At 45.3% G+C, this 23,018-nt stretch overlaps 1 protein-coding gene across 5 annotated transcripts in view; it reads left to right on the top strand.

The window, feature by feature from the left end:
• Nucleotides 1-23,018, top strand: part of STX3 (syntaxin 3) — a 46,019-nt gene that overhangs the window by 1,609 nt on the left and 21,392 nt on the right. For all 5 annotated transcript variants that reach the window (XM_076001843.1, XM_012759831.3, XM_012759833.3 and 2 more), the window contains exon 2: nucleotides 14,799-14,882. In XM_076001843.1, the coding sequence (XP_075857958.1) occupies nucleotides 14,799-14,882 (84 nt within the window). The remainder of the gene's footprint in view (nucleotides 1-14,798; nucleotides 14,883-23,018) is intronic.

Raw genomic sequence — 23,018 nt, 5'->3', positions numbered from 1 at the left:
GGAAACTGGAGCTTTCGCTGGTGGGAGAGCTGTCCCAGGACACAGAGCTGGTCAGGGCACCACCAGGAGAGGAACCCAGGCTCCTGACACCCTCCAAGGTGCTCTTTTCCTTGGAGCACACCAGTTAGGCAGCAAGGAAAGAAGAGCTGGTTTTGATCTTTCTGTGTCAGCACGCCCAGCAATCATAAGAAAGTGCAAAGCTGAACAGCACACCCAGGCGACTCCCTTCAGTGAGTTAGGCAGTCCATTTCCAGGGGAAGGAAGATACTCCATAGCCCCTTTCAACAGCTCATTGTCAACAATGAGCAAACAGTCCTAACTGAACTTTGAGTTCCGAGAATAAATTCAATGTGCCAGGAAACCTGAGCAAGTCCCTCCCCTCACCTCTGTGTGCCTCATGGTTACCTTCTGTGAAATGGAGCTAATGATAGGTTTCCTCCCTTTACCTCTTGGGGATGTGGTGAAAGTGAGACTGGAGGTGGCTGTTACTCTGGGACCATTGTTCTGCAGTCACAGGGTGGCTGCTGGAGTGTTTGGAAGCAGGACTGGGTTGCAGGTTCTGAGGCTTCTGAATGTGGCCCTGGCACTTAATCGCTTGGCTCCTTTGTGCCATTTTATTTCTGTGCTTCTGGTCTCCTCCTTTGTAAAACAAGGCATTGGGTTGATCTCAGGAGCCCTTCTGGCATTATTTAATGGTTTCTGTGAAGTCTGTTAAGGTTTCTGTGGATTTGGGTGTCTGGACTGCCTCCTCTCCTACTCCCCCAAGGCCTGGCCCAGCAAGGTCCACCCTCACTGCACCAGATAGGCATCTTTTGCTCTGATTCCCGTTATCAGTGAAAAGCATTTGCTAACCTTCAGGAAACTTCTCATTGAGCAGCCTGTGCAATCTCTTTCTGTGGTGATCTTTCTAAACCCTGGGGTGGGGAGGTACTAACTGGCTCTAGATAGCTGGAGGGCTGTCCTGTGCACAAGGTTAGCTTTACTCTTTGTATAAAAGATTCGAGGAGAACACTGGGACTGAGGGATAGTAATCAGGAATCTGTAAGGAAGCATTTTTAGTAGTCAGAGCTGCCCCAGGATGAGGTAGGTAGTGTGCCCTCCAGCAAGGGAGGGAGGCAAGAAACTCATTGGGATGTTGAATATTGTAGGAATATGAGCATTTCTTTGAGGCCGGGGAGGTGAACTAGGGGATTTAAGGCCTCCACCAGCCCTGAGAATGTATGCTTCTATAAAACTGCTTCCTTGTGAGCCTGTCCTACGGCTTCAGAGTCCACAGAGACCGAGGCCTTGGAGTTGCACCTGTAGAGTGGATCATCATCTTTTTCTCCTGTGGTCATTGTGAGTCACCACAGTAATGTGAGTTCCCCAGTCTTGGACCTTTGGCAGCAACGTCCACACTGAAGGTCATTTCTTCCAGGGGCTGCGGTCACAAGACCCGAGTTACCTCCTGTCTTGCACTGCTCTTCCTGGTAGGCTCCCTCGGCAGCCGGCTGCTTCAGTGACGGAGGGACAGGCTTGCCAGGAATGTGCAGTGCCTACACCCAGCCCGTCTCAGAAGGTGGTTTTCACTGATTTCTCAGTCGCTGAACTTTGAATCTGCTGAGTCTGGACAGTTCCTGGTTCAGGGATCTTTCGCCTGGCCTTTTTTTTTTGTTCAGCATTTAGTGAGCACCTACTGTGTGCCAGGCCCTGCAATAGATGCTGGAGTGTACTGGTGATGCATACATTTTCTTGGCCCTTAGGAACTTCACGCTCAGGTAGGGAGACAGAGGAGACATAGACACTATGACGCCATCCTTGTGATAGAAGCAACCTGAGGAAGACCCTGCTGTCTGGCCTCTGGGACATGGGAGATGGACATCGAGGTTGAGGGGTTCCCAGAAGAAGTAAAGCTTGAGCTCAGGCCCCTGTTAAAGTGCCATCTAATCTCTTCAGATGCATGTAGAGTCTCTTAAGAAGAAAGCAAGGATCCTGATTATCTCTACCACTCCCATTGGTGGCTTTATGAATAAACCATCAAGAACACACACAACGTGTGGGGGCAACAACAGAGTTGCATGTGAGTGGGACCTGCTGACCACCATGATCAGTGCTTTTTGACCTCTATGTGCCTGGCATCCTGGTGGGCATCATGTTAGGCAGAATTATTATACAAAGTCCTAGTATTAGAGGGGAAATGGTTGCATAGAGAAAACAAAGAACTGTATTACATGAAAAGAGGACTACAAATAATCAAAAGTAGGTAATGATAATCTAGAAGCCAGTGATGTATGGAAGAGAGGTCTAGGACCTTCGATCCCCTCGGAGACTGATCTAGAAATGACTTGCATGTTCTGGCCCCTCCAAGACCAGCACCAGTAGCACCACTAACGGAATCAACCACCTGGGGCTCCAAAGGCCAGACTTATTCTTTACTCTTTGTTCTATTTTGTGTCTCAGTGCTTTCTAAATGGCTGTTCTTGGCCTCTTTCCCCAGTGGAAGTTCCAAGATCTCTACGGGATCAGAGTTCCTCAGGATGAAATTATGCTCTAACTGTATCTGAAATATGGAGCTGTACTTACCCTTTAGAGTTTAATTCAGTCAATAAATATTTACTGAGCCCCTGCTGTGTGCCAGGTGCTTTCTATCATAACTGAATCTTAACATACCAACTTGCTCCTTTCCCGAGGTTCTGTTCTTCTTTAGCGATAAGATTTTTTAGTAGTCAGGATTCCTGCCTCTCTTCTCTGTCCCTGGGAGGATTCATTCTCTGGGAGAGCTGTTATGCTGTGAGCAGACGGGAAGCGGGGCTGAGATGAGAGTGATGGGGATTGAGTAGGGATTATAGACCCATCAGCCCGAGGCCAGAGAGTGCGTGGATGAGGGAAGGGGATTAATTTTATTTTTATTCCTGTGAGGGTGGGGGGAGGTTGGGGGACTGGCAGGTGCTAAGAGAGAGACGCTTGTTCATGTTGTCTTCTCTCCCTTTCAGGGCTTCCTCCTGCCTTTTGTCAAAATTCCTACCCATCTTTCAAAACTCCTTCTTTACAGGTAATGCTTTGTAACTGCTGCCTGGAATACTGACTTCCATTCCCCATTCCAGCAGCTCACATGGGCTGTATGCAGTTTTGCAACGAAATACTTGTCTTAAGGTGGTGGCGTTTTTTGTTACTTTGGAGTGGGTTCGAAACCACCTTCCATTTGTTTTTATGAGTTGGACTCTTTGTCTTCTATGTCCTATTATCTTTAAGTTGGTGGTTCCAGTACTTATTGTCACCATTATCAGTTACAATAACAATGACCATTTATTGAGCAGCTACTTCCTATTGGACAGGACTTTTGTTAGGTACTTTACAAACCTTGTCTCAAATCCTTTCAACCCTGCAAGGAAAAGTGTTGCTATAAATTATTCCCATTTTATAGGTAAAGTAATTGAAGCCCAGATTTGACCGAGATCCGTGTCTGGGAAGTAGCGGGATCAAGAGTTGAGCAAGTCTGTCTTGCTGCTTCCTATCACCCTGCACTGTATTTGATAATCTCCCCAACTACGTTGTATGTGCCTTGGTGCAGCCGCAGATGTGATCATTCTCTGGGGCCCCAATGCCTTGCATTCTGCATGGCAGGCCTGTATTAAACATTTGTCTGTTGGCTGATCAGCAACAGCTTGGTCCGTACACATCCCTTATTTATTATTATGACTGACTTTTCTTGCTCCGTTCCCTGTGGGTAAGTGAAACTTTACCTGCTTGAAGTGGAACATTTACCCAGGGAACCTATAAATTTGCTAATGAAGCCAGAGGTCACTGGTCCATCCCCAAGGACAGAGTTCTTCCAAGGCTCATAGCTCTACCTAAACCCCCAGCCCAAGGTGACATGGAAGGTTGCTGCTGTTCAGAAAGACAACGAAGGAGAAAATGTGGATACCACAGTGAAAATCTAGCTACTGCATTTTTCCCAGGCAAAATTCTTCCCTTGAGGCTAGATTCCAGTGTCATTGCTGTCTGGAAGCTTCCCAGGCTGGCAGCACTGCCCGTGCTTTCCCTGGATCTCCCACAACCTTTATTTTTGTAGATATATGAACAAAACAGCAATTTCAGAAGCTGCCTGCCCTGTTAGGTGCTGTGTTTTGGAAGCGCACAGACCATGCATGCCGGATTCTCTCCTGTTATCTCCCTTCCCCGCCCAAAGCCTGGAAAGCTGTAAACCTAAACCCAACTGTCCAGTGGATGAATGGGAGATATTCTGCAAGCGTGTTCAGCTGCAGAGTCTGAGGTCCCTGAGGGGCCTTATCTCCAGCCACCTTTACGTTAGGCCCCTGAGCAGCTCCCCTCCCAGCCTGCCCAGGTCTCCTCTGGTAGGTCACCCTGTTTTCTGTCATGGGACCATTTCCATGGCAACTTTCCCCAGTCTCTGTCTGGAGACTGAGTGAAGTTCAACCCCTCAGCTAAAGAGATTAGTGGAGCGTGTACTGTCTGGGTATGTTTATTGTCTGGGTTAGGGTGGTTTGGGGTTTTTTAAAAAATAAATTTTAAATTTTAGGTTACTTTTAGATTTTCAGGAAAGTTACAAAAATCGTACAGAGAATTCCTATCTATCCTGCACCTGTTTCCCTCATTGTTCACAGCTCAAACACTTATCAAAACTAAGAAACTGCTGTTGGTACTTTATTATTCCCCAAACTCTGGACTTTATTTGAATTTAACCACTTATTCCATTAATGTCCTTTCTGTGTTCTTGGATCCAATCCAGGACACCACATTGCATTCGGTTGTCATGTCTCCTCAGCTTCCTGCAGCCTATGACAGTTTCTCAGTCTCTCCTTGTTTTTCGTGACCTTGTCAGCTCCTGGCATCTGTTTTATGGTTCTCTGGGAGCAGGTTTCCTGTGCCAGTGCTGCATGCTACAGCTGGGGTGGGGGTGGGGGAGCTGTTAAGAGGCATCACGCCAGATGGCTGAGGACAGAGGCTCTGCAGCCAGCTGCCCAGGCGACCCTCCTGTCTGCAGGATCTTGGGCAGGTTACTTGGCATCTTTATGTTTTAGTTTTCTCAGCTGTAAGATGGGGGAGTGTCCCCAGAAGACTGGTGTAAATGCATGGTGAATAGGAAGCACGTGTCTTAGAAAAATCCTCAGCACGTGTTGCAGATTCAATGAATGTTACCTGTTGTAGCTATTATTTATTTTAGAGTGACCACGAGGGGAAGGGGCTTATGAGACAGACTGAAAGGAAGGGTTGAGGAGAGGGCTGAGGGTGGAGTGAGACATTGTTCATTCCTTCCTTCCTTCCTCTTCTCTGTATCCTCGAGGACTGAATGCTGCAGAGGTGTTGAGGAGCCAGGGCTGAGGGAAGAGGGGGAGAGGAAGTCAGAGTGAACAGGCCTAGGGTAGAGGAGGAAGGGCCCAAAGGGGACCTGTGTTCTCCAGGAGGAAGAAGGCCTTCTTAGAATCTCCTGGGATGAGAGCGAAAGCAGGAAAAAGCTGTGGTCTTCTCACCCCAAATGGCCTTCCTGTAGGTTTTCTTTGAGTAAGTCCACTCAATCTTCAAAATTTCCCCAAGGAGTCATTTCTCCAAACATTTTCTAACAGGCTTCTGTCTTCCCCCCAGGCTTGACCTTGGACAGGCATCCCATCTTCTCCTGGGTGTATAATTATTTGTGCTGAGCGCCGACATCACTCATTGCATGGTGGCACAGGGACCTGTGTGTCTGTGTGTCTCCTGCCTGAGATAGTGAGACCCTGGAGAGGAGAGGTCTGAGCTTGATCCAAGCATCTGGGCTATTGCTTGGTGAATGTCAGATGTTCAGTAAATACTGCTGAATGAACGAACGAATGAATGAGTGAATCTCTTTCTCTTGCATGGAACCTTGTAGTGAGAAGGAGAATAGTGTGGGTGTGCTGGGTGGTGAGGAGACCCCAAGGTCCCTCTCTGAGTTAAGGTAGCAGCAAACAGTGAACTCTGGATTGGACCACGCATTGGATTGGTTCCAGTCCTGGCTTTGCTCCTTATTAGTTGTGTGATTCTGGATGAGTAAACCTTTCTAACCATAGATTTCTCATTAATATGGATAACATCTACCCAGAGGGTCCCTTTTATTTTTCTTCTTCTTTTCTTAAAAAACAAAATTTTTTTTCCCCACCAACAAAGCAAAGGCAAACTTTCCTTTCTTGAGACTTTTCACTCCTTTTCTAGACCCAGCTCAGGTCTAGAGAAGCAAAAGCAGGTAAGAATTAACATGGCCTGTGGGATGGGACTTCGATGATTTTTGTATCCAACAAACAGGATGCAAGTTCTTTTGAAACACACATAGAAGATTAAGAAATAGTGACCCTGTATTACGACTCAAAGAAAATGTCAAATTACACAGAATGTATGTCACATAGGCCATGTTCCCTCACAATGATAGAATTAGAAATTAATATAATAATAGTCCTCCCAGGCTAACCCATTTTTGGAAATTTAAAAATACCTTTCGAAAAAAACTCTTCAGCTAAAAATAAAGCAGAAGCGGAAAACTATTTAGAAACGAGTGATCATGAGAGTAGTAAATATTAAAATTTGAGAGAATGTAGCTGAAGCAGAAGTCAAAGGGAGCTCTATTTCTTTAAAAGCATATAGTAGAAAAATGACAGATTTAAAATACATGAAGTAAGTTCCAGTGACTGCAGGTAATTCCTTCTTCCTGAGACACCTGCTATCACCTTCTAAGAACTGGCATTAGAGTTGCCTCTTTAGCAGAAACTCTTTAACTCTTTTTAGAGAAAAGAAGGCCCAATTGTCTGCTTTAGTTGGCCTGGTCTTGGTCATTTAATACGTGCCCAGCATTGCTCTGAGCACTTGATGTGTAATAACTTGATTAAATCCTCACAGCGATTCTATGAGCAGATTATTCTTGTTGTGTTACAGATGAAGAAACTGAAGCAGAGAGGTCAAGTAACTTGTTCAAGAACACAGATACTTAGTTGGCAGAGCTGGGTTTTCAACTCAGGCAGTAGGATGTGTCTCTGTCTCTACACACACGAGAGTATACGCACTGGAATCTTTTTCATTCATGCATACAGATTAATCCAATTTAGTCTTTTAGATGTTTCAGCATGCCCTGAAAGAAGCAAGGGTGTGTCACTGAGCCAGAGTGGGGAGGGTGCCTTCAAGTGGTGTGTGGCCAGTAAGAGCAGGGGCCCTGGACTCCCGCAGTAAGTCCCAGTGGTGCCATTTATTAGCAGAATCACTTTGGATGAATTATTTAACCTAATTAAGCAGTTGCTCTATCTGTCAATGGGGAAGGTAATGTGTGTCCCTCATAGGGTTTATGGGAGAGTTAAATAACGCGTTTGAAACAACAAAACACACACCCGTATTATCTGCTATTATTATTGTTGCAGCAGAATGCGTAGAGGGGGCTCCTCAGGGACTTCAGCCCTTGTCCAGTTTCCCCGGACTCGCTGGCCTTGGGCTAGCTGATCATGACTTTAATCTTCAGAGTCTCCATCTTTCAAATAGGGCTAATTCTTGCCTCAAATTGTTCAGCTAGAAGAACATCTTGATAGTAAAAGCACGAGGCTCAGCTAGGGTAGCATTATTGGTTGGTTTTCTCTTGGTTCATCAGATGAGGGTGTCAGGGAAGATGCAATTCCGTGGAAAGGGGAAGTGTTCCCTTTGGGAGAGTTTCACTAGAAGAGAAAACACAGCTTAGTGGGGGGAGCTGGGCACTGAAGAAGGGTCATCTGACTCTTTAATTGGGGAACAGAGAGCACTGGGTGCTTGTTGAGAGCCGACACACTCAGAATTTCTAGCTCTTTAAAGAGGAAGGACTAGTAAAACCAGATGTCATTGTCTCTTTGAATCAGATTTATCAGGAGAAAATCTGGGTTTAATAAAGAAGAGTTTATGTCTCTGGAGCAAAAAAGTATTTAAATATGGAGAAGAGAAGGTGTCAGAATTTGTGCTCACCTGTTTGTGCCAGGAAGGCCAGAAATCTTTTAATGCCCACTGTGGGAAGTTAAGGCCCAGATATGTCCCTTCCTCTCTGTCATTAATTTTTTCACCCAGAAACTCTTTCCTGGGAGCTCCTGGGCTTGCTTTCTTGTCTTGGGACCCTCTCGTCTCCTTGCATTCTGGCACCCGTGGCAGAGAGAGAGCCAGAGAGCTGGTGAACAGTGTGTTCCTCATTCGGCATGACTCCCTTTTTCTTTCTCATCCCTTGTGTCTTGAGGCTCTGATTTGTAAACGTTCTTAAGGAAATGTTGATGATTTCAACTTATGTTGAAGGTGTGTTTTAAGTTGGAAAGGTGGGAGGGACTCTCCTCTCTTTCTATTTCATAGAAGGCATCCACTTATCTACTTTTCCAGCTTTCTTTTTTGACAAGACTCTTTCTTAAAATGAAATCTTATATCCAATCTCAGTATATAAAGTAGACAAAAGTGAAGCTCTGCAGATTGAAGAGAGGGGGAGGCTCAGGAGTTCCACCTGCTTACGATCCCCCTCCCTAACCACTCTGAGTAGGTTCTGAGGCACATGTGAGGTATCCTAGAGTTCCACAAAGCCGCATCGGAAAGCTAAGCTCCTTACCTGGTGAGAAAACTAAGGCTTAACAGAGACAAGTGCTGTCCCCAAGGCCCACAGCTCTGCTCTCCCAGCCTAGGGTGCTTTCTGCAGGGCTGGGCTGAGACTGTCCTGGGCCCCTGGCTGCTCTCGTGGTAGGCTGCTCCGAGCAGGGTGCAGTGAGATAAGAAGGGCTTAGGACAGATGACCTAAGCATGAGCCCTGGCCCTGCAAATCAGTAGCTGGGAGACCTGGAATAACTCTTATACCTTCTCTGACCTGCAGGTTCTCAAACTACAAACCACAGATGGGATTTGTTGACATGGGGTACATAAAGCAGCTTAAGTGCTGTGACCACCTAGCTGCTGGTAGGGGCTCTAGAGGTGGCGAATATATTTTTATTAATTGAATGAGCTAATGGAGAGGCACCTGTGGTCAGATAGACTAAGGATGATAGAGAAGGCAGTTGAGAGAAAGGCATTGAGCACTGAGGGGGAGGAATGGCAGTTTAGTTGCTTGAGCTTGAGTTCTGGGGTCCTGAAGTCTTTCTGCTTTCTGCCCAGAGAAGAGGTCATATCCCTGGCTGTCCTTGCTGAATTTGGGGGCTCATTTGAAGTCAGGAGGAGATAGGATCCCAGGTTGTAGGTCATTGCTGCCTAAGTCCTTGGCGGTATCTCCCATCTCCTGGAGTGAGGCATCTGGAGGCTGGGGAGGGGAGGAAGTGGGTGGCTGGGCTCGTGGTGCTCATGAGCGTTTTTTAGTGTGGCTGATATTGCAGCTACTTCAACGTTTCTGTTACCACATGCCTTGATTCTTTGATAAAGATGCTGAAGTTCTCTTCTTGGCTAAGCCTAGTCATGTGGGCTGAAGACAAAGGGCACTGTGTGGGGTCCCCAACACTTCTTGGTCTGTGAGAGCATACCTGGTCAGAGGGGAAGGACCCTTGCTAGGGGAGCTGGTTGAGCCCACTCAACAGGGAAGCCTGGTGGTGGTTCCACTTTCGCGTGACTCTGGTTATCTGGTGATGATGGCCTTTTCCTCGAATGTTCCGATCTGTGCTGAGCTTTGTTATTGTTATTTTATATTTCTGGAAGCCGCATGCCACTGTGGGAAAAAGTCTGCATGGAAGAAGGAAATCCAGAAACCCGGATTCTCTTCTGTCCGTGTCAGGACCTCATTATTTGGTCTTGGCCTTGGTCTCCCCATCTCTAAGTGAGGGAATTAACGGTAAAATAGTCAAGGTTGCATTCAGCCCTAACTAAAAATCATATCTTTTTTTCTTCCCTTTCCTCCTTAAAGATACTTAATCCAGGTTAAAGCTACAGAGAAGTTGACTTGGCTAACTCTTTTTTTTTAATTTCAGGATATTATGAGGGTACAAACATTTTGGTTACGTTTTATGTCTTTGCCTCACCCAAGTTAGGATTAGAGGTGTGCCCTTCCCCTCTACAGTGCTCACTGTGACCATTACTTGTGAGTTTATCCCCCCAATCCCCTAATCCTTGGATAATATTACTACTGTGTGAGCACCATAGTGTCAATCACTTAGTGCCAATTTGGTGGCAAGTAGATGTGGAGCCTATTCTTCCCGTCTTGTGATACCTCACTTCAGATAGTGGGCTCAAACTCAATCCAGGAAAATATAAGTGGTGTTAGATCACTGTCGTTTCTTATAATTGAGTAATATTCCATTGTATACATATACCAAATTTTAATTATCCTCTCACGTATTGATGGGCACTTGGGTTGTTTCCACATCCTTGCAATAGTGAATTGTTTCACATTGCTTGTGACAGCCACGTGGCTTGTGACAGGCAGATTCAGTCGACACGAACTTACTTTTTACATGCCCAGCTCTGTGCCATGTACCCTGGAGCTACCAAGACTTACAAGATGCTATTTCTGACCTCAGGTTGCTTAAAATTGACGTTGGAAGTTGAGATTGCAACTCATGAAACTATTTGATAAATATGAACGGGGGCAGGTTTTGTGGAGGGAATGGGACCTGAGCTGGGCCTTGGGGGTTGAGTTTGGAAAGCAGAGAGGGGTGGGAGACATGTTAGTCACACGTGTATCGGCAGCGGTAGGGAATAAAGGGACGTAGTGCTAAAGAAAGTCCCAGTGCAGGAATAACTAGGGTGTGCACAGAAGACAGGCAAATAGGTTGACAGAGCAGGAGGTGCCTGGCAGAGAGCAGTGGGCCTGTGGCTAAATGTGTGAGCGTGGCCACCTCCACAGGATGGTGACAGACAGGCTGAGGACTTTTATATAGCAGGAAGTAGGGAACCATGGCATATTGGGAAACAGATGTCATGGGATTGGAGCAGAGGTAAGAGAGCTAGGGACTGAGTGGGAGGCTGATGCAGTGTTATAGGGCCTGCTGCTCCAGCAAGGTTGAGCAACACACTTTTTTTTTTTGCGGCTGTCGTGGTGGGGGTAAGGAGGTCAAGCAACACACTCTCATTCCTGTTTTTCAGATGAGGAAAGTGAGGCTCAGAGGGGTTATATTGTCTGTTTAAGGCTCGGTGACTAGCATGGGATGGATCGGGTATAGAACCCTGGCCAGCATGACGCTGTGGGACCCATCTTACTGACTTAGCCTTTGTTTGGTGTGAGAGCTTCCTGCGGAGGAAGAAGAGGAGGAAGACAGTGATGACTCACAGGGGATTCTGTTCTTTTAGACCCACCTGCTTACAGCAGGTGATGGGGAAACTGACCTTTATTAGGCACTGGTGTGTGCTTGGTATTGCGCTAGTGCAGGGGTCCTCAAACTTTTTAAACAGGGGGCCAGTTCACTGTCCCTCAGACCGTTGGAGGGCTGGACTATAGTTTTAAAAAAACTATAAACAAATTCCTATGCACACTGCACATATCTTATTTTGAAGTAAAAAAACAAACGGGCAAAAACACCCGCATGTGGCCCGCGGGCCGTAGTTTGAGGACGCCTGCGCTAGTAGAGGCCTTCCATGTGTGATCTCTTGCAATCCTCATAGAAGCTGTAAGGCGTGTGGTGGTATTACTATTTACAGATGAGATCTCAGAGAGGTGCGGGGCTTGATTAAGCTCTCACAGCCAGCGATTGGTAACAACAGGTTTTGGACCCAGGTTTCTCTTTACCGTTCACACGTTCTCTCACAGAAGGTGGACCAGGCTGCCTGGGTAGAGCCTGCTCAAGGCCAAGAGATGTGCACATTCTAGGGGTCCCAAGAACTTACGTCATGATGGACAGCTTAGGTGCCTGCCTCCCATGCTTCAAGACACTGGTGTTCCCAGCCTCTAGAAACATCTTCAACCCATCCCGTGATGGTAGCCTCGCTCCCCACTTCCTTAGCATGTGTGCTTGTTTGAAGACCGAATTGATGTCTTGTGTGGAGTGTGTGTGTGATCTCTTCCTTCAGTGTGGGTCTCCAGATGACCTCTGAAGAAAGGACACTCTCGAGAAAAGCTTGTTAACTCGCCTTCCTAGAGGAAAGACTGGGTTCCTGCTTTCTAGTAAGGGTTACAGAGATTTTCTTGGGAGGCAGAACTCTGTGGAGGCTGCTGAGGGGCCTGAGTGTTGATGGTACTTGTTGAAGGAAACATTTTATCTCAAACTTTAGAAACTGGTAGGTGAATCCAGGCAGCTGGGCTCTGTGGAAGCTAGTTATTTATTCAGCTAAAATTGGTTAAATTTCTGATATGTGCCTGCTCTGTGGTAAGTACTTGGTAGACATGTGGAATAAATTAATTAATGACAAGTACAGCACTCAGTTTTTTTTTTGTTTTTTTTTTTTTTGAGACAGAGTCTCGCTTTGTTGCCCAGGCTAGAGTGAGTGCCGTGACATCAGCCTAGCTCACAGCAACCTCAAACTCCTGGACTCAAGCAATCCTCCTGCCTCAGCCTCCCGAGTAGCTGGGACTACAGGCATGTGTCACCATGCCTGGCTAATTTTTTCTATGTATATTAGTTGGCCAATTAATTTCTTTCTATTTATAGTAGAGACAGGGTCTTGCTCTTGCTCAGGCTGGTTTCTAACTCCTGACCTTGTGCAATCTGCCCGCCTCGGCCTTCCAGAGAGCTAGGATTACAGGCGTGAGCCACCGTGCCTGGCCTGCACTTAGTTTTAATTGCAAGTAACAAAAGCTTTGTCTGGCTAAATGATCAAAAGAAACGTACTAGAAGGATACTGCTCCGATCATTGGAAGAAGATGGGGAAGATCTGTACATCCTGCTCAAAGCCAAGGGGTGGCTTGGGAAGGACAGGAGCCAGGGCAGCTCTGGGAATTTCATGAACATCTCTGTTGGGTCCTGCCATTGGTTGACCTGGCTCCATTCCATCCAGACTCCTGTCACAATTCAGATTCCTTAGGGAGCTCAGGTCAGGACAGCCTCCCCAGAATCATGTGGGGAGGGTGAGGGTATCTCTGCAAAGGGAGGTGTTTTGGGCACATGCGCTCGTGCACACATACAGTATCTGCTCTAACGGATGCATAAGGCAACGATGACTCTCCAGGAGTTTATAGTCAGTGGGGAAAGATAGGTGAGCAAAGGGATATATAATAGTAGGCTGTGATGGTTGCTATGGAAGGTTTCTAGAAAGTGCAGGAGGAGCTTAGGGAGGTTTTAACTTTTGCATGGGGGAGGCATGTGTCAAGTAAGCTACACAGAGGTTGTCTGCACCAAGTTTTAAAAGCTAAGTAATATTTCGCCAGTTGGACAGATGCATGTCAGAAGGAAGCCCTTGTGTGACAGCACAGTGAAAAGAAAGAATGGTGTTTCCAGGAAATGCAAGGAGTTCCAGATGCTTGCTTGGTCCAGAGAGTGTATCCTAGAGGAGGAAGTGTGGGTGGGGCTGGATCTTAAATGGCCCCATGTGCTCTGTTAGGCATCAGGACTTTAAATTCTAGGAGTTGACCTGTCATTGAGTGACTTGAGGTGGGAGAGGGACATGATTTCCCAAGTTTTGGGAAGATAGTCTCGGAGGTAGTAGCAGTGCCGTCACATTCAACTTCCTTGAATGTGGCTGTTATGCAGGGGACGCTGAGTGTTCCAGACCAGCCAGAGAATGAGGTACTGGGGGCGTCAGTCAGGAGACTTCCCAGATGGTTAGATAACCCCATATCCATGGGCATTCCCCGAAACTCTTCTGCTGTGGATTCAGGGAGTGGTAGTGGGTGAGGAAAGAGGACCGTAGGGCTTTCATTGCTCATGGGGTTCCAAGTGCTTGACAGTGACACATCTTTGGCCTGGAAGGCTGGAGGCCACTGAAGGTTGTGAAGAAGCAGGTGTAGAAGGTTTATTCTCTGTCCTGCCTCCATCCTCTGCAACCAATTCTCTCTCTGTGCTTAGAAATTGGCAGTGAGCAGTGCAGCAGTAGTCAGGGGAGAACATTCAGGAAGAATATAGAAATAGCTTTGGCCTTTGATGCTGGGTGGGAATGGAATCACTTCCTTTTGCTATTCACATTGTGATTGTGCAGAGGAAGCTGGATGAGATTGAGCAAGCGTGGGTCCCCAAGAGGTTGGGGGTGGGGTGGAGGGTGGGGGAGTGGGGTGGGGAAGACCTTCCTCTTCCTTATAAACAGGAGCTCTCTGACGGGGACAACACAGTACTGTTTCCTTCGTAACAGGTGGTTTCTGAAAACAGGAGAATGTTTACTCCTACGAGGAGGATTTGGAGCTTGTGCTTTGGAGGAATTGAGCCTAGAACCTGTTTGAATGAACAGTGTGGACAAGGGATTAGGAACATGGGGTTCAGATCCAAAAGTTGGGTTAGAAACTGCCTATCTCCACATTTTACCCGTGTGATTTTTGCCATGTTACTTCACTTCCTGAAGTTTCAGGTTCCTTAACTGGAGTGAGTTATAGTAATGTAACCACTACCACCATCTCCGCCACCACCAGCAGCAAGAAAACCTAGCATTTATGGAGTACTTGCAGTGTCCCAGGCACTGTGTTTTGTATTCATTGTCTCATTTATTCCTTAAACAACACTGCAAAATAGGTAGCGTTATTATCAGCATTTAACAGATAAGGAGACCTAGGCGCAGCAAGATTGGTAACTTGCTTGTCCCTCCCTCCTCCTCCCTCAGCGCTTGCAAAAAGTCAGTAAATGGCAGAACTAGGACTTAATTTCAGATGTTGCAACACCAGAGTTTGATATATCATAGTGCTGTCATGAGTTTTAAAGGAAATTCTGTATAAAATACTTAATATAGCTCCTGGTACTTAGTGAGCATTCAATAATGTTAGCTATTGTGTTTTTATTCACACCCAACCGGTTCCTTTTTGTCTCTTGCAGAAGCAGCTCACACAGGATGACGACACTGACGAGGTCGAGATCGCCATCGACAACACGGCTTTTATGGACGAGTTCTTCTCTGAGGTGGGCGACCTTCTTGCATCTTTTTCTGAATGTACATAAGGAAACAGCTTTCTTAGTAAGAATAAAAAACCTCAGATCTTTCAAGGTAGCAGAGGAAGGCCACAGTCTTTTGCTGGGGTTGGATGGCTGGATGAAAAAGTTACCAGGAGTTTCTCTTTTCACTGCTGACTTGGAGGGTCTGAATTTTTAATTTTATTAAGAAAGTCAGCAGAGGGTCGATGATATGTAATTGAAGAGGTGTTTTTAAAATCTTATGCTACATGGCAACACTTTAATGATATTCTTTCTTGCCTAAAGCACTTAGTTTAAATACAGAATCAACCACAGGGTCACAGGCATAAGTGTAAAATAAAATTGCATCTTTAGGCCTGTGATTCAAATAGATGAAATTTGTTGTTTCCAAAAAATTTTATAGTCCCTTTGACTTAATTGTAGTGATAACTGAGAAATCGAGAAACCACCAGTTTATTTTTGTAAGGCTCAGTAGGGGCAAAAATGGGTCACCCATGTCTATATCTTCACACACTTTGATCCCAAAGGTCCTTGTAGGGATGGCGCAACGGTAGTTAATGAGTGGGGGAAGTTTGTGTAGGAGTGTCATGGGCAGAAACACAGGCTGCGGAACCAGGTGAACTTGGGGGTCACGTCTCAGCCCTGCTTCTGATGACCTTTTGACTTTGTGACCGTAACATACTGAGCCTTGCTTCCCTTATCTGCAGCTTGGGGTTGATAGGGTATTTCCCCATAGGGTTATTATAAGGATTAAATGGGATAATGTCTGTGTTTATAAAGCATGCAATGTAACATGTGGCATATATGTGCTCAATGAATGATACTTCACAAACAAACAAAAAAACCAAGAAGCTCATTATTGTTGGAAGTTTCCTCCACCTTATGGTTTCTTTATTTGTTTTTTTTTTTTTTTTTTAATTACCCTGGAAAGAGAACAAGAGGCACTGTATTCTTTTTACAGGGAGAGTGTAGGTGCTTCTTGTCCTCTGGTTTGCGGAGTTGGAAAAGTAACCCTCCGGTTCCTCTCTAAATGGAGTGGAGTGAGGCTTGACGGTTCATGCCCGTTTACCTGTTAGAGTAATAAACGGGTTCAAGAGCCGACTCGAGCATGTGCTGGCCTGATTGGGAAGTTGACTGTAAACTCTTCGCAGATCCCCACCCTCCTCGTGGGCGGGACTGTCCTTTGGTTGAGGAGTCATGGTGAGATCAAACAACACTTAGGCTTTGTGAGTCCAGTTTTATTTCAGTTGTACATTGTGGAAGGAAAATGTCCTTCTGTTCCATGGTGGGGGTGGATTTGAGATGTTTGAAGTCACCGTGGCTTGTCCCTACGGTCTCACCTTGGAAAACCAGATATAAAGAACTTCTTCCCTAAGATCAATAATCTTCTTCAATAACTGTTCTCCCTCTTCTCCTAAACCAGTGAGAAGATCCCTGAGAGGCAGGATTCCTTGTTGGTTGGGAGGGTGGTGGGCTTTGGCCTCCCAAACATGGTTTGAGTCCACACTCAAGCATTTCTTAGTAATGTGACCTTGATCGAGTGACTTAACCTGTCTGAGCTTTAATTTCCTGCTCTGGAAATTGGCCATGTTAGCACTTACCTTTCCAGGCTGTTGTGAGGATCACATGAGATCACACATCAGGAAAGCACTATCTAGATAGAAAAGCCCTGGATGGGTTATAGCTATTTTTGAAGAGGCCCTTTGTAGAGTTAACACCTCCAGGGCTGTCTTGTTTATTGTTGCCTTCTCTTTGTTAAATACTTTTCTGTCATTTAGGAAAAAGACCCGTGAAACCCTATCATATTTAGAATGGAGAAGGGGACAGCATTGGGGGGGAGGAGGGTGGACAGAGCACGGTCTTTGAAATTAAATTCCATATCGGCTATTACTTGTGTGATCTCGGTCACATTCCTTAACCTTTCCAAGTCTGAGTGGGTTTATCTGTGAAATGGGGAGAAAAATAATCACCTCCCAGATTTGTTGGAGATTAAAGGAGCTCACACTCAGAAAGTGCTTGGCCTGGGGTTAGGCAGTGTTTCTGTCCTCCTTTCTGGAATCTGATGGAGGCCAGCCCCGGGGGCAGTGGGGCAGGAGCACGAGGGAACAGTTTGTGCAGGCCCCATAGACGCCAGTCTGAATCTCAGCCTTCCCCATTAGCAGTGGTAAAACTTTGAAAAGTTAACTATTCTAAACCCTAGTTTCCTCTAAAACAAGAATATTACCTGCTGGTTATGATGGATATAAAATGAGCGAGAGCATACACCTAGAGCAGTGCCTGACATCTAGTGAATGTGTATTTCATAAATTTTAGTTCTCATCACCATGTTGTCCCCAATGTGCTTGTGAATAAGTATAGACCATGACATTTATTTTATAGACTGTGGTCTGGAAATATCCTTGAAATTGGGAAAAAGTTCCTTTCAGATAATATGGATTTGGGGAAATGAGGGGTATCCCTCCTTCTGTGACTATGGAACATGCTAAGCACTCTCACAATAAAACGTGCTTTGTGAACTTATTCCAGGAGGTCATTCTTGGTTATTTGCTGAGAACCAGTAGTGTGAATCACAGCTTGGTCTCAGAGGGATTTGCAAGGTGCAGATGAAGTCACAGGGCCAGGATATTTTCAGAATGTGATTCACACCTGTAATATTTGAATGGCTTCTCCAGCTTCTTGGTGGTTAGAGAAAAGGATTACCTCTTGGGTTTTCAGGCCACTTTGGCTGATCAAGCCAGAGCCTGGTAAATAATAAACCCCATATTTTTGTCTAATTTGCAGTTGTCTGTATTTTCCTTGGTCTGATTGCTCAGACCAAGTTGGCAGAGAGAGCAAAGTCTCAGAGGAAATGGACTTGCCTTCGGAGGCAGAAACATTAGGGGTTTATTGTTCTGGGTTGATTTATTCATTCATCAAAATACATGAGTCCTTACTGTGTTCCAGATTGTGTGTTAGGTGCTGGGCATACTGGTGTCTCCTTATCTGGTGAGGGTGATAGCTATTTCTAAAAAGTTACCATATGATAACAGAAATGTCAACAAGGTATTTAATACATTAAGTTCTGCCTGGAGGGGGAGAGGAAGGTGTGGTTTTTAGCTAGTCTTGCCACCACAATCGCCTGGGGAGCTTCTTGCCCTTACCCATACCTGATTCACAGGGACTGGAATGACTCAGACTTTTGGAATGGGGGAAAGTTCTTCCAGAAGTGATGGGGAGCCTTGGAAGGTTTTAAGGAAGTGATGCGGTCAGATTGTGTTGTAGAAGAGTCATTCCAATTGCAGTTTGTGGCGGGTGGGAGAGACCAGAAACGGAAAGCAAGCAAGTGGGCTGATGGAAGCCATGAGAAAAAGGACGAGAGAGCTTTGACCTGAATCTGTGACCCCGAGCGGCAGCATGGTGTGTCATTTAGGGATGCTTTTGACTAACTGTGGCTTCAGCAATGACGACATACAATTATTCCACATATGAAGAAATCTGGAGTCAGGGATAACGCAGTGGCTTAAAGGTGGTGGGTTCTAGAGCAGCACCTTTGTGATCCTCTTGGTTTTTCCCTTGAGATTGTGAGACAGAGTCTGCTCCGATTCTCTGTTGCTGTATAACAAGTCACTGCCACATTTAGTGGTATGAAACAGCCATTTTATTATGCTAGCAGATTCTGTGGATTAGAAATCTGGACAGGGCACAGTGGGATGGATTATCTCTGCCTCATGATTACTGGGGCCTTCATGGGGAAGGTCAGAACACACCGAGGTTAGGAGGTTATGGAAACTTCTTTATTCTAATGCCTGATATCTGGATGGGGGTGACTCAAAGGAAAGGCTCAGCAGAGACTGTGGACTGGAGCACCTGTGCTTGGCCTCTTTCCGTGGCTTGGACCACTCAGGGCCACTGGACTTGTTCTGTGGAGTCTCAGTGCTTCGTGGCAAGCGTTCCAGCTGTGGAAGTCACATAGCGCATCACTTCTCCTGTGCTTTATTATCAAAGCAGATAAGACCTAAGCAGGTCAAGCCTGCCAGATTTAGAGAGCAGTGCATAGATCCCATCTCTCAGTGGGAGGAGCATTAAAAACTTCGTGTCTGTGTTTTGAAGCCACCACAGAATCACAGCTCCATTGGTGTCACCCTGCAATAGCATAGCAAGCAGTAAGAAAGAGAGCAGCTAGAAAAGTCCAAAAATCCTTTTATCAAAGAAGAAAATGACCCAGATCCTCCAAGCTGACTTTCCCTGTGGCCCACTGGCAGGCACTGGGTCACGTAGTCATGGTCACCCATAGCTGGAAGGGACATCAGGGAAGTGAGTACTTAGCAAAGAGACAAGATTGCCAGGATCACCATAGAATTGATCATGACTCATCCTCTTGGGCTGTTAAAAAGAAAGAAAGGGCAAGGGTTAGGGAATGGCTATTTGGTGGGGCAAAGTGCTTGTTATTGGATGGCAGTGTGAGATGCAAAAAAACTGTGATCAAATATGTTTGAAAATTCTTCCTATTTCTTTCCTCTCTTGGTAATTTAAAATGCACATTAATTTATTAAAGGCTCTAAGAAGTCCTGTAATAAAGAACCCTGCTTACCTGGGCTATCCTAGCATTTAGTTCTTTACAGAACCCTCTCTGACATGGAACTTCTATTAACAAGGATGAATGCAGTTTGGAAAATGCGATTATAAAGTTTTGTTTTTTGGGTGCTATCTTAGGTTGGGCTGCTCTAACAAAGTACCATAGACTGGGTGGCTTATAATTGATAGAAACTTATTTCCCATAGTTCTGGAGGTCGAGAAAGTTCAAGATAAAGATGCAAGAATGGTCAGGTTCTGGTAGGTCTCTCTTCTGGGTTGCAGACTGCAGTCTTCTTGTTGTATCCTTACATTGCAGAAAGAGAGAGCAAGCTGGCTCTTTGACGTCTTCGTGTAAGGGCACCAATCTCAGTCATGAGGGCTCCACCCTCATGACCTAATCACATTCCATAGGCCCCACCTCCATCACCCTGAGGATTAGGCTTCAACTTAGGAACTTTTGGTTAACAAACATTCAGTGCATAACAGGTATGCTTGAAAAAAACTCTGGGAGTATTTGCAGTGGTGTATGAAGTATGCTTGTCTCCTGAAGTTACTTGTATTCATTTATTCATTCAACAAATAACTACTGACACCACATGCTTGACACAGTGATGAGTCTCAAGGAATCAAAGATGAGCAGCACATGGTCCCAGGCCTTGAGAGGGCTGAGTCAGTACTGGGAGAGGTGAGAGCTGAGAGATTGTGGGCAGAGCCTGGCAGGGTGGGGTGGGGGGAACCTAGCCAGAGGCACTTCGAGTGACCAGTCTTAAAGCCTAGGGGTTTGCTAGGTAGGCTTGATTTTTGTTAGAACTAAGAACCTCAAAGTGAATGTAAACTTGGAAATCCAGGTATTAAGTCAAATCTAGCAGGTTAAATACTTTTAATTCTTTAAGTAGAATATTAGATGACAATGACCTACTAGCCGAGCTGGTAGATTCTGCATTTCTGGGCGCTTCCAGTGGGGCAAGCAGGAAGCCCTTGCCAGTCACTTGCCTGTTTGCCCTCAGGGGTCCCCTCCCCCTTCCTGTGCTCTGTCCTGTCTTGCAGGGAACTACACTGTCCAGGTTCTCTTGCCAATTGGCTTTTGGTATGTTTGACCAAGGGAAGTACTATGGACTGAATGTTTGTGTCCTCCCTAAAATTCATATGTTGAAGCTTGATCCCCAATGTGATGGTTTTTGGAGGTGGAGCCTTTGGGGGGTAATTAGGTCATGAGGGTGTCCTTACAGGAAGAGACATGAGAAAGATGATCTCTCTCTGCCATGTGAGGGTACAACGAGAAGGCGGCTATCTACAAGCCAGGAAGAAGAGGGTCCTCACCAGACACCAGATCTGCTAGTATTTGATCTTGGATATCTCAGCCTTCTGTACTGTGAGAGATACATGCTTGTGTTTAAGCCACACAGTCTATGGTACTTTTGTTACAGGAATCTGAACAGATTAAGACAGGTAGGCACTAGCAGAAGACTCAGGAGGAGGGAAGAAGCTATGTTTTTCCACCTTTCTCTCTCTTCCTTGGACATGTGTTCTCTATGGCCTCAGCTTTCAATCAATAGACCCTGCCTCCATGGTCCCAGTTCTGCTGGTCAACTCCACGGTGGTCTGGCTCCCAGGCCCTGGCTTTAGGCTCTGCTGTCCCTACCTTCCTTCACTGTCCCTCCTGCTGCTGTTGCTAATTTTCAGAGGGTTTCTTGGCCCTTCCATCCCTACATAAACAATTTCCTCTGCTATATTTATTACTTTGGTTAAAATAACTAGATAGGTTTTTATTTTCCTAACCAAATTTTGAGTGATGCAAAGCCCAAATACACTTAACTGATTTGAGATCATTGTCTAAGAATACTTGCTTTTGCTGGTCAGTGTAATTCTGAGATCATTCTTTTCATTTACAAAAGGAGGGTTGAAACTGTAGTCCCAGTCTTGCTAAAACCGCTTACAGACTTGATGTCTGTTGCCTGGTTGACGGAAGAGACTTTTCCCTCTCTTCTCATCAACGTTTGTTTTCTAAAACAGATAAGTGAACAAATTGAAGAGGATTTGACTGAGAAACTCTAATACAAGGACTGTTTTGGATTATGCCATTTTGGGGGCAAAGTAAAGGTATATGGTTTGTGAAAAAGAGGAATCCTTTTCTTTGACAGCTATAATCACATTACTTTTGTCACTTAGAAAGGGTGGCACATAAGTTTTCAATAAAAGAGTATGTAGGAATTAATGCCCAGCTAGAGGTACAGGGTACCTGGGAGTTTAGGGAAGGCAGAGAATAATTCTCAGGGAGAATAAACAAAGCTTTTTGCTTGGCCTTCCACCTTACCCCATGGCAATCTGCCAGTTTTCCAGAGTAGCACTTTCTCTGCTTCCCATTATCTGATTAGATTCTACTGGCTAATTAGGTCCAGAGGGAAGAGGCCAGTCCATGCCTTGAAACTAATACCTTCTATTTGGTTAGATAACAGTGATTAGTATAATATAATAATTATGATGGGTAACACCCAACATGAAGAATAGTTGACCTGGTGTCCTTAGATTTCTCTGGGTGGCTACTGATGACATCAGAGTGTTTGTTAACTTTCAGACTGCTATAAGGATTAAGTGAGACACGCTTGTAAAGGCACAGCGTAGTGTATGGTGTATAATAAATGTGCAGTAATTGCTGGCTATTTTTGTATTTATTAATGTCATCATCTAGTGTTTAGTGAGCATGTACTTTGTGTTAAGCATTTGACACATATGATCGGATTTAATCCTCACAAAACCTCTGAAGTGGGAATTGTGATAATCCTCATTTCACAGATGAGAGAACTGAGGCCAAGGAGGGAAGTGGCTTATTTAAGGCCAGAACACTGCTAAGAGGTGGAGCCAAGACTTGAACCCAGTTAGTCTGATCCAAACTTATTTTCTTAATTCTATTATTATTGAGATTCTCGTATTACTGACAAATCCTTGAAAGTACCTTTTAAAAAGCAAAATAAAATAAAATAAGACAGCGTTGGGAACCTGTCAGGTCAAATTTAGCATGATGATTAAAACCAAAAAACACTTTGTATTGGTTCCCTCAGGCCACAGTGTTCCCTCAGGGCTCATTGTGTAAAAAGCTCTTTATATAGGGAACTGTGGTTAGAGGACAAAGAGATAAGGCACAGATCTCTGTGAAAGGCAACTGAACCAATCTCACAGGACAGTAGACATGCATTTTAACCCCGTGTAGGCTGAATATACGTGAACTTGGGGGAGAAGAGAGAGGAACCTTCCATAGGTGGTTCTTGTATGTTTACCTGGTTCAGGAGAAAGTATCTAACAGATGCCTAGGTTCAAACCCCATTGTTGCCTCTTTCGGCAGTGTGGTTTGGTGTCCGTGCCTCTACCTCTTTGAGCCTCAGTATTGTCATGTATAAGAAAGGAGATAAGGATGATAACCTCATGGAAGTACTGTAAAGGGCCTAGCATCATTTCCGATAAAATATAAGATCATGCAAAGTAACATCAGTATACTTAATCCCAAACAAGCACATACAAATAGCCCTTAAGCTTTTATGGGCACAGCAGGCTTCTGCTGTGTAGAAGCCCTCA

Source organism: Microcebus murinus, chromosome 4, assembly GCF_040939455.1.
Source record: "Microcebus murinus isolate Inina chromosome 4, M.murinus_Inina_mat1.0, whole genome shotgun sequence".
Taxonomy (NCBI): Eukaryota; Metazoa; Chordata; class Mammalia; order Primates; family Cheirogaleidae; genus Microcebus; species Microcebus murinus.
Note: the sequence above shows the minus strand (reverse complement) of the source record. Positions and strands in the feature narration are given on the sequence as shown.